Source organism: Natator depressus, chromosome 1 (assembly GCF_965152275.1).
Source record: "Natator depressus isolate rNatDep1 chromosome 1, rNatDep2.hap1, whole genome shotgun sequence".
In the NCBI taxonomy this organism is placed as follows: Eukaryota; Metazoa; Chordata; order Testudines; family Cheloniidae; genus Natator; species Natator depressus.
This window is the reverse complement of record NC_134234.1, coordinates 159,863,752-159,878,266: the sequence shown is the minus strand read 5'-3', so window position 1 is coordinate 159,878,266 and position 14,515 is coordinate 159,863,752. Positions and strand designations below refer to the sequence as shown.

General features: G+C 40.3%; 1 protein-coding gene across 3 annotated transcripts in view; it reads right to left on the bottom strand.

Moving 5' to 3' along the window:
- The window catches only part of HLCS (holocarboxylase synthetase), a 216,137-nt gene that overhangs the window by 186,507 nt on the left and 15,115 nt on the right, over window positions 1-14,515 (bottom strand). For all 3 annotated transcript variants that reach the window (XM_074970152.1, XM_074970147.1, XM_074970150.1), the window contains exons 2-4: window positions 11,789-11,941; window positions 6,150-6,312; window positions 904-1,868 (exon numbers count right to left, since the gene is read on the bottom strand). In XM_074970152.1, coding sequence (XP_074826253.1) covers window positions 904-1,868; window positions 6,150-6,201 — 1,017 coding nt within the window. In that variant the 5' untranslated portion in view covers window positions 6,202-6,312; window positions 11,789-11,941. The remainder of the gene's footprint in view (window positions 1-903; window positions 1,869-6,149; window positions 6,313-11,788; window positions 11,942-14,515) is intronic.

Genomic DNA, 14,515 nt, shown 5'->3' with positions numbered 1-14,515 from the left:
GGGTGACAGAAATTGTTATACAAAACTGTAACATTTGATCTACATAACCTGGTTTTCTCAAGATGCCATAGTCTTTTGCCAGTGACACTCAGGAGTAATACTGGCAAACGTGTACAGCTTTAAAAAGGATATTTTAATACTGGGAGACATGCAGTAAAGCTGATCATTGCATACCTAAGACACTAGAAATGCCCCAAAATGGCCTTTTCCATACATTTAGGTGGGAAAGTTATGACAAAAAACATATGGGAAGGTGACTGATTAAAAACTGCTAAGGGCGAATCTGACAGCTACCGTAAACAAGGAATGTTGGGATTTGCCTTTGGCTCAGTGAGTTCAAAAGAAATTTGTCATCTCTTCATCCTGTGGAGCCCTGGTGAGGTGAAAGCACCTTGGAGAAGCCCTGATGAAGTTTTCTGGAGTAATTGCAAGATTACTCAGATTACCAGAAGAACAAACATCTACACTTAAGTCCCAAAAAAAAGTCTGTCCTATAATTAAAATAAGGGTAAAGGTTGCCCATTTCTAAGGTTTATATTCTTGTATTTCTGTTTCATTTGGTTCTCTGCACCAGAACTCAACAAGATAAGCCCAATAAACTACACTTTTATTTCCCTCCTTCTTTTATTTTGCTACAAATGGACAAAAGGTTATTTTCCTACTCTAATGACCTGAGTCCCATAATTCAGGAATCCTGTGTACAAATAACTTCAAACTAGGTAAAAAACTCTGCCTCAGTCCTTTGCCTAGCCTACCAAATTTGAGGCGGGTATTCCTGTCTGTGGACTTGAGAGAGGCATCAAAAATGAACTTATAATGGAAGTCAGTTGAAATCTAGGAGCACACCATAATAAGCAAATTATACAATGCAATAAACAACTTAAGTCTTCTTATACACAGTACCTGACACAGAATGGCTTCTCCTCCACAATCTCCATATGGCAAGTGAACAATGATCATATCTTTATCTGTATTACTTAAGTGACTCAACGACTTCACTTGGCTCCGATTTTCTTTAGCCTCTTGCTCAAAAACACTGCCACTGGTCAGAAGGTTTAATTTAACTTCACTGTTATCTGCTTTATAGAACACTAATTCTTGGATGGTCTTCTTCAGTTCACTTTTGCTCCTTATCTGTATACTGCCAAATGTAAAAGAGGCAGAAAGTCCTAAAATCTTCCCACCTCTTGACAAGTAGGTCAGGAACTGTTTGTGATTGTCCTTAGAAATGGGTTCCTCTGTGGCAATAACCAACAACAACGAGTTATCAAGCCAGGGAGCTTTCAGAACTTGTTCCTCTACCAGCTGGTAGATGGTGTAGCTGTCTGTATGAATGCACTCCTTGAGCACTGATTTTATCTTCTCAAATTTGATTTTCATAGGGTCAGAGCCCACATAAATTAAAACATTGGGAGTCTTCCCAGGGAGGTTTATCCTTCTTAGTTCTCTTGCCAGACAGCCATCAGTAACTTCTTCCACGCTAGCACTGCAATCATCAGGAAGTTCTGGAATGTTTTCTGATGAAGCATATCTGACTGACTCAATGGTGCTGTTTTCAAGTTCAAAGCATTCATGGCAGCTGGAAAGGTGCAGGTGGTGATGTTTACCAGTACTTGTCTCCCTTTCAGATAGGTTATTAGGCTCATCATGAGACTCACTTCTTTTCTCCAGCCTGGATTTCTCTTCTCTCACCTCCTGGTCACCACCTCCTGTAGAATCAGTTGACGCTGATCCTTGTTTAGTTGCAGCTGCAAATGGAGGAGCAGGGGTCAATTCATCCATGTGTATACTATTAGTGCTATTCTTCTCTTCTGTAGATGCAGCCATCCGCTCGAGCTCCTTTAGAGCAGATTCCTGTAAATGGATAGCTGAGAGATTTCAAAAGAAAAAAGTTAAAAGCTGTATAAAAATAGCAATGTTGAATGTCACTACCCCTAGTATGCAACTTGGCGTTAGATTTAGGTTTCCTGATAAATCACTTACACCAGTCATTCTCAACCAGGGGTATGCATACCTCTGGGGGTACACAGAGGTCTTCCAGGGGGTACATCAACTCATCTAGATGTTTGACTGGTTTTACAATAGGCTACATAAAAAGCACTAACAAACTCAGTACAAGCTAAAATTTCATACAGACAATGATGTGTTTATACTGCTCTATATATTACACACTGAAATGTAAATACAATATTTATATTCCAGTTGATGTATTTTATAACTGTATGGTAAAAATGAGAAAGTAAGCAATTTTTCAGTAACAGTGTGCTGTAACACTTTTGTATTTTGATGTCTGATTCTGTACGCAAATAGTTTTTAAGTGAGGTGAAACGTGGGGGGACACAAGACAAATCAGCCTCCTGAAAGGGGCACACTGATCTGACGAGGTTGAGAAACACAGGCTTACACTCCTAAAAAGTTGCCTCCTTTTAGACATTAAGGCCCTACTTCTCCTGAAACATAAAGAGTAAGTCTATTTTGTAAATCCCTAGGAGAACGTATCTGGCAGTTAGAGACCACTTAAGGCTTTTAAGCAAAGTAGGCAGTCATGGGAGGAGAGGAAAGATCCTCTCATGGACCCCTAACTGGTTAAAGGATAGGAAACAAAAGGTAGGAACAAACAGTCAGTTTTTGCAGTGGAGAGACGTAAACAGCAGGGTGCCTGAGGATCTGTACTGGGAACTGAACTGTTCAACATATTCATAAATGATCTGGAAAAGGGAGTAAAAAAATAAGGTGACAAAGTTTGCAGACAATACAAAATTACTCAAAATTGTTAAGCTGAAAGCAAAGAGGTACACAGGGATCTGTGACACACCATGGTACAATCCAGACTAACGAGTAGCTTTGTCACCCCTGCCCTGTAACCTGTGGTGCCCTTTATTATGGCTTGCTGCTGACAAACAGCCTCCAGCATGTAGGCACTCCCAGCTAGGTCAGTGGGTGCTGCAGCCAGCCAGATCTTGGCTCTTACCAACCTTAAAGTTTACCAACAGGTGACCACCACACACTCCCAGCCTCAGATTTTCCCGCAGAAATGTATGTCCTGTGCCGCCCAGCCCTCTCCTGGACAGGGCAAATGTATTGAGTCCATTATTCCCTTAAGGGACTAACATGCACACAACTTGTTACCTCACATGGAGTTACCCAGATACTTTAATCTGAACAAACTGGATTAGATAAAGCAATAAAACCAGCTTATTAACAACAAGTAATGAGGCGTAAAAGTCAGAAATGATTACAAGAAAAATAAAGATAAAATGCTTACTGGTATCTACTTAAGAAACTCTCTTACTTCCAAAACAAACTTTTTCACCACATGCTCCAGCAGATTACTGACCAAACTCTCAGGTGACGACCTCTTCCTCAGAGTCCAACCGCTGTTCCTTTGTCTCTTCAGGTACAGCAAATGCGATGGCAGGGGGGTGGGGTGTACCTTGGGATGTTTATCCCTTCCTTTTATAATTTCATTCCCTCACTTGAAAAACAATTCCAGCTAAGAACCTGGAGCCAAAGAGTCTATGTGAAAGGATATTCCCTGCTGGCTTTTTCACCTGTTTGAACTTCCTTTATTTTGCTTTCCTGCCTGATAACACGGTTTACTTCTAAATGCAAAATTAAGATGAGCACATATTCCTATGTTTAGGAAAGACACGTTTGCCAAATTCTGTTCGGGCAGGGCACTGGGGTTTGGAACATGTATTACCACCATCATACAGGGAAATCTTATAACTTCATATGCAATGTTGCCACACATTTTACCGGGACAATAATGACCAGAAAATGATGAGTTTTCAAATGATCTCTTTGTATAAAGTATGCCTTGTTAAGGTAATTACAGCAGAGTGTATTTTGTCACAGGATCTCACAAAACTAGATGACTGTGCAAAAAAATGAGAGATGAAATTCAACGTTGATAAATACAAAGTAATGCATGCTGGAAAACACAATGCCAACTATGCATACAAAATGATGGAGTCTATATTAGCTGTTACCACTCAAAAAAGGTCTTGGAATTATAGTTTTCAGAGAACTATCTACATCTGTTCAATGTGCAGGTGGCAGCCAAAAAAGACTAATGGTTAGGAACCATTAGGAAAGTGATATATAATCAGACAGAAAATATCATAATGCCTCTATAAAAGTCCTTGGTATGCCCATACCTTGACTACTGTGTGCAGTTCTGGTCACACCATCTCAAAAAAGATACATTAGAACTGGAAAAGGTGCAGAGAAGGGCAACTAAAATGATTAGGTATATGAAACAGGTTTCATATGAGGAGAGATTTAAAAAACTGGAACTGTTCAGTTTAGAAAAGAGACAACTAAGGGGGGATATGATAGAGGTCTATAAAATCATGAATGGTGTGGAGAAAGCAAATAGGGAACCGTTATTCACATAACACAAGAACCTGAAATAATTAATAGGCAGAGGTTTAAAACAAACATCAGGAACTATTTCTTGAAACAACATACAGTCAACCTGGGGAACTCATTGCCAGGGGATGTTGTGAAGGCCAAAAGTATAACTGAGTTTAAAAACAAATTAGGTAAGTTCATGGAAGATAGGTCCACCAATGGCTATTAGCCAAGACAGTCAGGAACATAACCGCATACTTTGAGTGTCCCTAAACCTCCAACTGACAGAAGCTAGGACTGGACAACAGAGGACAGATCACTTGATAAATTGCCCTGTTCTGTTTATTCCTTCTGATGTATCTGGCCATTGTTGGAAGACAGGATATTGAGCTAAATGGACCACTGGTCTGACTCAGTAAGGCCATTCTTATGTTCTTACCACAATCAGGAGTCAAATATTCTGTTCCTAGCTCTGTCAGTGGTTTATTGTAACTTTTGATAATTCATACAGGACAAATTTTCACAAGCATATGCTAGTTTCAAAAACCTTAGATTTTTGGTGCCTAACTTGAAACACTTAAGATGCAGTTTTCAGAGAGAACAAACCACCATAACTTCCACAAAAGTCAGCTTTAACTGTAGGTACTCAGGATTTCAATTCCATATGAGGGTAATGTGAAGGTTTCAGCAAGCCATCCAGGCTTTGGACCCCTTTTCCTGAGAAAACAAGGCTTCCTGACAAAACAGGTTGAGAGCAGCTCTAGTATGGTATCTCTTCTGCTACTCCTGAGCGAGTCTCCTCCCAGATGCATAATCTTTTCAGCTGTTACACCATGATTGGGGAAGTGAGAAAAGTACCACTAGAAAAATCAGTCCCCTGAGGGAGAAAAGGGACAGAGACATTGCTCACTGCTGTTCAAAACTGAGCGACAAAACCTAGGATTATATTGGATAAGATGGAAGCACTGAACCACACCTTTCTTTATGCCGATGGAGGCAAAAAAAATCTGACAAGGGAAAAAAGGGATAGAAAAGTCTGAACTGCCACTGGTCTGCAGGAGGAGCAGCATAGCCCAAATGTCTTGGGCTGGAAGAGAGGTCAGGACCCAGAAAGCAGGAATAAAAAAAGCAACAGAAGTTGATTTAAATTAAAAAAAAAAAGTGGAAGTGCAAAGAAAGTAAATGTATTTCTGAGCAGACGAAATGGGAAGAACAAGGGAAGAAGAAGAAGAAAAGTTACTATCTTTGTGATAGGTTTCACGAAAGCTTATGCTCAAATAAATCTGTTAGTCTCTAAGGTGCCACAAGTACTCCTTATCTTTGTGATGTTTACAGTAACCTTTCTAGAGAGTTATATAGTAATACCTGGCATACTCTGGGACTTTGACTGCAAAAATTTAAGCTTATTAAGGTAATGGTGGCATTAACTATTGGTTTGTTTATGAAGCAGTAATAACTAGAATAAGTAAAACATTTACATACAGTTTCAAAGATATTCAATTACTTTTTCAACTGTCATTCTGACAACGCATATTACAAATGCAAAATAAAAAAACCTCAGAAACAGCAGTCTAAATACATTTTTAAAGATTCTTTATATTTGGCATTAAATTTAAAATACAGCTGCCCTTTAAAATGAGACTGCCTCTGATGACAGTGTAAACAATTATTCCTATGCCAAAGTAAAAGCATATATTTTTGTGTTTAGATGCACTGAACTCATTAGGAGACTTAGAATAAGTGAAACAATAAGATACTTCAATAAAACTGAAGTGTTCTGTGAAGATACTTACAAACAATCTTCCGTGGTACCATTCCATTATCCATTTGAAGTCTGTCTTCCATGAATGCTATTCCAAGGTTACTGAAGTTATCCACACTTGCTTCAGCAATTAATTTATAAGGTTCTCCGGGTTTATAGGCCAAAGGTGAACAACAGTCTGACCACTTTATAACCTAAGAAGATAAAAAAACAACATATTTTCCCGTTCTAAAGAGAGGGAAATTAAAAAAAATACAATTCCATGAACATGCGTTACTAAACAAAGGTGATATTTTTACCCTGAAGAGTTTAGTCTAAAAAGAGACAGTCTAAAATATTCTCTGTTGCAGAAACACAGAGAATATTAACTTAAACATAAATAATAAAGTTAGCGCAATTCAAACACTCTGTGACAAACATCAGTTCAAAAAGGACTGATCTTTAAAAAAAAATTCTGTATCCCAAAGGAGATCACTGAATATATCATTTTCAAAACCAGTTTCCTTAAAACCATGTTGTATTTAAATAAAAAAAAAGAGTAACCACTGCAATTAATTTTACCCTGGCATAAACACAGATAGAGTTCCCAATTCCAACTGACATTTCTGCACATAGTGCATCCTCTGTGGCTAAGAATGTCAGTACATAAGCTCAAAAGTACATCCAAAACAACCTTATCAAAGAAGGGTCATGTCTTGTACGAAGTATCAGGTGTTACCTAACTTCCATTCAGTCTTGACAAAGGTAAACAAGAGCACTTCTAAACAGTTCTGAGAAGAAAGAAGAGTGGAACAAATACTTCTTTCCCAGAGATCAAAGCCGCGGAAATCCTGGGTAGCACACACAAAAGGATTTTCTAGAGTAAGCAGCATGGAAAGCACTGTATTCTACAGCTGAAGCTCTTCACTTGCTCTAACACTTAAATACACCACTGACATGGCCTTTCAAATACAAAAATTACATAACTGATTCAGGGGCAAGAAGCAAAAAGTAAGCCACTTGGATTAAATTAGTCAGCAAGTCATTTTATAAACTTTTGAAAAATCTCCTATCAAAGGGAGAAAAATTCTAACACACAAAAGACCCAAGATCTACATCAGTTTCAAGCCTCTTTTATTCTTAAGATAAAAGCACTACAGAGAAAACATATTAAAGCCAGAAAGAGACCCTACATACATGTTAATAAGTTTACCAGAGTTCACTCCAACCCTAACATGGGCTCTGGCAGGAGCAGTCCTTCAAACCCCTACCCAAGGGGTTTCCTTGTGTTTTCAAGTTCATCACAGCTTAAGCTCAGCACTAGCATAGAGTCTTAGGGGGCCTCAGTAGGTCCATTCTTTCCAAACCCTTCCCTAAAGAGGAAGGCCCTCCACAAACCAGGGGTCCTGTCTGTTTGCTGGATCAGGAAGAAGGTCCTGAACCTGTTTAAAACCAGGCTATTTATCCAAAAATCTGGCTTTTGTCTGTTGGTCCCTGTAGAATCCAGTTTGATCTAGTATATGCAAATCTCCCCAGGGTTTGGCTTCAAAGGGCTGATAACCAGCGGAATTATATTAGCATTCCCCTCCCCCTAAAAGAGTTACATAAAACTCTAAAACAACACATACACAACTGCATTTTTAACACAATGGACCCCAAAGATATTTAACCTAATTCAATAAAGTTTATCTTAATTCCATAAGGTTTGTCTTTATCACAGGATATTGTCCCTGTCACATTTCTAATACTTCTACTTTATATTTTAGTGTCTTCTATCCCTGGAGGACCTCAAAGCACTTTATAAACATTACAAATTTAGCTTCAATACTTTACTCATCTATCTCACAAAGGGCATTAGGACGGAAGCCTGACTGGAGACAGGAGCCCTGGTGTGTAGTAGCCTGCCTTAAACTACCGAGTAAGGGAAGGTGTGCACCAGACCCTGGGGTTGATTGAGGCCCAGAAGCCACTAGTTAGGAGGATGGGAAGTGAAGTGAACCCACTCATTACTGATGAGCTCACTGCCAGGAAGGAGGAGCTGCCCATAGGGGTAAACAGAGAGCAGCATCTGAGGGGCCCAGACCACACAGGCAGAAAGTAGTGGAGAAGCTTCTGGGAATCTGTGCTGCTCTGAGTGAATAAGCAGAAGCTTCCTTAATGCAGTAATAATGCTCTGTAACCTTGGAGAGTTGGAATGGCAAAAGTAGTGAACCTTGGAGTTTGAATTTACTGGAGGAGGTGAAGACTGTGGAGAAAAGAGTTTTAGGGAGGAGTCTCCCTCCCTGGGAGCTCTGCAGGTAGTAATATCATCTATGTTGGAGTGAGATGTGATTGGTATGGAGTCTCTCTTTCTTAGTGGGAGTTCATGAAGTTTAAACAGAACTTTGAAGTTGAGAGTGGTTGGCACTGATGGATTTGGAGAGGAGCTCACCCTCTCCCCTTTGTAGACAGCTGCAATATCACAGCAGTGATCGCTTAGTGGCAGACGAGATGGAGTGAGGAAGGAGTGCTCTCTCCCACTTTTCTGAGAATAGCAGGATGGCCCCGATTTGAAGACAGAGCTCTACTCCACCCTTCCCTCAGTTGTGTGTGGTCTTGCAGTGGGTAGGCATTTGTCTTAGAGATTGTTTGAGGAACCCATATTAATGATAAAGCCTGAACAGCACATTTTGGCCAGGTCTTTAATGACGCCCCTCAACCAGTTTTTTTTTTTCTTTTTTTTTTAAACCTAATTCTACTATAGTAGATGAAATGAGGAATCCTCTCTCTGATTTACTACTCTGGCCTTCAATAGCAGACACTGATGTCTTTTATTTTAGCCCAATGACAGAAAACAGCTTCAGAGGAAGATCTTCTCCCCATTGAAGTCCTTCAGCAGACTCCTGATTGGTGATCTTCGGTCTCAATTAAATTATTGACAGTCATTAATCACACTAGAAGGACTCAGGCTGGCTGGAAGTTTAGTATCATAATTCCTATTTTAAAAAAAGGGAACAGAAAGATTCCCGCTTCATACACCTATCGATCTGTTAGATGTGGCGGGGAAAATTTAGTTTAGATATTTACTATCCAAAAATGAAAATATGGGCTTTAGAGGCTTGTTTACTACATGAAGAACAGTCCAGCTTCAGGACTGGTAGAGCCAGAATTGATAATTGTTTTATTCTAGTGTATATTATTTATAACTATACTCTGGTTGAGGGTACTAACTTGCCACTTTCATAGATCTAAAGATGGCATTTGATTCTATTAACCAAGACAATCTTTGGGTGAAATTAAGAATGATCGTGTCACCTGGCTGTTCACTTCTCCAAGTTCCAAAGCATGCACTACCATGACCAGTCTTTTCAAGGAAGTTTATTTCTTAAATACAGGTTATCAAACAAACAGAAAATAGTCTTAACTCAGGCCTTGGCCCCAGGGATACCCGTCCAGGGATCTCTGGCACGCCAGCTCCTGGCAGTCTCCCAGTGTCAGTCAACTCTGCTTCCTTCCTGGAACAGAAGCCAGAGGGCTGCTTCCCTGAGCTCCTGGCCCATTGCTCCAGGGACTTATCACAGGAGCTAGCTCCACTTCACTGTGGCTTTCCCTCACAGGGCTAAGCCTGTCTCAGGGCTTTCTCCTTCCAGCTGCCTATTAGTAGCCCTTTATAGACCCAGGTATAGCCCAGCCCTCTTTAATTAGCTATATTGGGCTCAACTGATCCAGGCCAGGGGTTCAGTCTATTCACAAAGACCAGATACTTGTGATAGACGGGTATCGATCTAAAACTTCAGTATATTTTGGAGAATCTACAGGAAGGCAATATAGCTAGGGTAAGAACTAAAGTCAACATTGACTATATTAATGTTTTCCCTGCTTCTCAGGGAGTAAGTAAAGGATGCTTTCTAGCACCTCTTCTTTTCAAAATGTGTATATTCACAATGCGATGTATGTTTTAACGGAAGATAATTTCTCTCCACTGCACATAAAGGGTATCCCAGTGGTGTTATATACCAATGACAAGGCTGTTTTATTGCAAACTTTAAGAGGCCTCCACCTGTTACCTCATTTTTCTTCTTATTGTAATTCTCAATATATGGTTCTCAATTATAAGAAGGCCAAGGTCATGATTTTTTGGATGATCCCTCCACATATTGGGCTGAAGACAGAAAATCACCTTGCAGAACAAGTCTTTGCTTTTACTTATTTAGGAATAAAGTTTCATCATTCAGGCTGTTGGTCCCCTTATCATAAAGGCTTAAACAAAAAGATCCTTAGCTCTGCTCAAGGTGTGCTCTGTTTTACACACTCATATGGTGGGAACAGAACAGCCCCAGTGCTAAGAATTTTTAATGCTAAAGCAATATCGCAGATCTTTAATGGGGCCAAAGTTTGGTTCGGAGGCCAAATTTCAGCACTAGAAATTGTTTCAATAAAACGTAGATATGGAAAAGTTCCTTCACATCTTTGTTTTTAGCCATGTAAATCTGGAGTGCTGGAAAATCTACCTCATCTTTTGGATTGTAGAATTTTCTGAGAGCAGGCTGGATTTTACCTCTTTGGTACAAAAAATAATCTTTATCACCATCTCAAAAAGATAATGTTTTTAGTATTTTCTCAGTCCTTGGTAGTAATTTAATCAGTGGCAATTCTTGTCCTTTTAGCATTGTGCTGAAGAAGAGAGTGTTTTAATTAGGTTCTGATTGACAATTTAAAGTATTATATGGGTGTTGCGGTTGTTTTAGATTGTGTATGTTTCTCTGTTTGCATTCACAAAATATATGTCATATGCACGCTAATAAAATTGACTGATTGAGTGAAGTATTACCCCTATTTTACAGAAAGATAAATTGAGGGACAGATTAAGAGCCTGATTTTGGCCTAAACTCAGCATTTTCAATGGGACTACTCACAGGCTCAAAGTGTGGCACGTGCTTAAGTATCTTAATGAATAGGGGTCTTTAAGAGGTTCCAAGCACTGTATGTAGTTCATTTACTACAACTAGCATTGTAGCTGCTCAGCACATCTGAAAATCAAGCCTTAATTGACTTGCCCAAGGTCATGCTGGAAGTCTGTGGCAGTCCAGAACAAAACCTCAATCTCCTGATTCCTAGTCCTGTGCTTTAATCATAACACCATCCTTCTTTCCTAATAGAACTGACGGAGGGCACACGGATCAGAAGGCACCACCAATGAAGTGCAAGTGGGGTGCTACCATTCATGTTACATGGCTTCACCATACCTGGAGGGGAACAAATTTCTCCCAAAATTTAGTATTGAAGTGTTTAGCTCCCTTACAATTTAACAGACCACAATAACCAGATGGCCAGCTTTATCAGGCTGTTTGTTACCTACTCTCTCTCTTCCTATTTTAAAACTATTGCTTTTACAATTACCATCCACAAGCCTATTTAAGAGCATTGCTGAGAACTAAAGGTCTTAGTAAAATGCCTCTAATTTTTATCCTGAAATATAATACAGTGCTGCTCCAGACATAGACACAGTAGTGGTGGGCTATAAATCCAATGAATAAGGATAGGTCTGATCATCTGGATGGAAGTTATATTTTATTCCTTATCGCACTATTTCTATATCCACCTATCACCTATATCATGTGATAAAACTTTTTTTAATTTCAAAATATATTAAATAGTTTAAACACACTTTGTCAGAACAACTTTGTTTAAAAAATGAACAGAACTACTCACCTTTTTTGAGGAACTAGATATAGTCTGTAAATCATCTGCCTGGGCAGAAACACTTTCAGTCACAAATGCTATATGTTCTGCGTCAAGTATTTTATCAGAATAAATAAAAGGAGATATGAGAAGTAGAGTCCATTTGTTTAAATCATCAAGGGACTAAAAGAAAACAGGAAACAAAGAAGCATCAATATATTTTGGAAATTGCTTTGAAGTATCTTTATATTCATTAATTAGCAAGTATTTAGCTTTTAAGATTTCACCAGTTACAGTAATTTTCCAGTAACTTGCCTATTTAAACAGTTAACCCATTACTTATATGGGTTCTTTTTATATCAACACAGCTTTAAAGCCAAACTATTATTTTCCTGCTACATAGGAAGGTAGTGACAAAAAGCAAGCAGGGCAGGTAATGAAACCAAGAGGTCAAGGTTTGCTAGATCATGGGAAAATTGGGAAGCTTCTTTTTTAATTTATGCAGGTGTTGTTGCAGAGGCAGAATCCCAGCTTTATTCAAATATATGGATATAATCATTTAGGCATATAATATAATGATTTAATTACAATGAACTGTTTAGGTTGAAGGCTGCAACGCAAAGTAGGATTAGATGGGACACACTGCATCATATGCTGTGGTTAGTGTTCACACTGAAAGCGTTCTGTTCATTCCTCAGCAATCCTGGCAGAAGCCAGATACACGCAATGACATTTGCTCGGCATTGAACAAAGGTGGGTGCTTTTGGAGTATCTGAAAATGTGAACATGCTTGCAAAGTGTGCTATAAGTCACATTAGCAATGTGTGTGCTGTCAGTGGTTGGGGAAGACACTAGTATGGTAACAGATTGCAGAAGGTGGTAAATCATGTCCCTCCCACAGGCCCCCCCAGGTACAGAAACAGGGTCTGGGATTCAAGGTGCAGAAAGGGGGGAGCAAGCTGAAAGGGGAGGGGGGCTCACCAAAAGCCCCATCTCTGGTTAAGCTTGGGGTTTTATGAGTTCGCCTTTGGAATTAACCTAACAAGACAGATAGGACGTATTTATTGGGAAGGGTTCACTTCAAGGTTCAGAATCTCCAATACAGGGGAAAGAAATCATGTCATGTCCAAAAATCTGAAATCCTATGTGGGGTTAGGTCATGTTGTAAAGAAAAAGATTGCACAAGAACTGAAGGCTAGAAAAACAGCAGGGCCAATCATTTACCTATAAAGAACTTGTGGGTGTCTCCCCTGGGCTTGGTCCCTAAGAAAGCCATGGATGAGTATCACTTGATACCCTGCCATACCCACAGGGCAGCTTAGTTAATGATGCAATAGAATCGAACGGACGCTGCTAGCACTCCGGAACCTTGATATTTGATGCCATTCAGTATAGTGCAGAGATTGGTGGCATCATGAACATTTAAGAACCATGAGAGAAGTTTTAACAATTTTGTGCAATTTCAGAAGAGGGTGGGCCTGTCCATGATGTGGCTGATTCCAGAAGACCAGGTGTTTCAATATACAGGGCCGTTGGCAACACAGAGACTGCCATCATCAGCCATCTCCAGTTGCTTATTGGTTCTTACAGTTGTGAGTAGGCCTCATGGTCACCCTGATCCTTGCAGCGGGTTTTTAGTTCGGAGGTGTATAATGGGTCAGTCACAAAGCATAGCCCTTACAGGTGATCCACATTAACAGTGATGGAACAATATGCTTAGGGATTTGGTGCAAATTCTTGAGCACATCATTGTGGACAAGAGGTGACCTTGTTCAGGGCTGCATTCCTTAAAGCATATTTGGGGCTTTTAGGATCAGCGAACTAGTGGCGGGGCTACAGATGGATACTTCAGGAAGGACTCTGGAGTTGACGGATTGAGCCTTGAGGCTGTCAAAGACAGACCAGGGAGGTTGGGGTAACTACATTATGCTTCAAGAAGGCAGCGCAGTCAAGATCTGCCCTGTGACGACATTTACGAAATAAGACCAGTTAAGGAAGGGCCCCTCTTTATTCATGAAGACACAAGTCTACTAACAACATATCAGTTTCTTACAATTTTCAGACAGGGGCTGATGAGGTTGGGGCTTCTAGTCCTCCATGAATTTGGTTCTCACTGATTCTGGATCAGGGCAGCAACACAGCTGGGTCTGGGGCAGTTCAAGCAATTGGGCACTGGCACTCTAATGGACATGAGACCACAGGTTGGGAATCAGGTATAATTTTCTCATGTTTCCTCTCAGACACCTACAGACAGGCTAAGTAAATGGTGGTGTGGATCTGCGGGCACAGTATTGTCTACTGGGCACATAGGCAGATTTCCGGGTTGCCTGGAGGTTCACAGATGAGCCTTAGTGACAAAGCAATCCCGAGCTGGCTGGCACGATGGGCATGCTATGGGACCCGCTGATGCCCGTTTTATACTCTGTGGTGGCCCACAAGCAGGCAGTGGATGTGACTGTGGTTCATCTTGGGGACAACAATTTGGGAATGTGCAAAGGGGTAGACTTGATGCTCAACGCGAAGAGGGACTTGGGGAAGATGGCTAGAACTTTTCCCTGGAGTCCGAATTATTTGGTCTGACATGTTGCAACACAGAGCATGGTGGGGAGCCTTGAAGCCCCTCAGGTCAACAAGGGTAGGACGTATGTTAACAAGGAGGTGGCTAAGTTCATATGTAGTCAAGGGTGGTTGGCAGTTCCTCATCCAGGCAGAGTCAAACCCTTCCCCTCTTCTTGGTGCTCTTAACCATCATGAGGG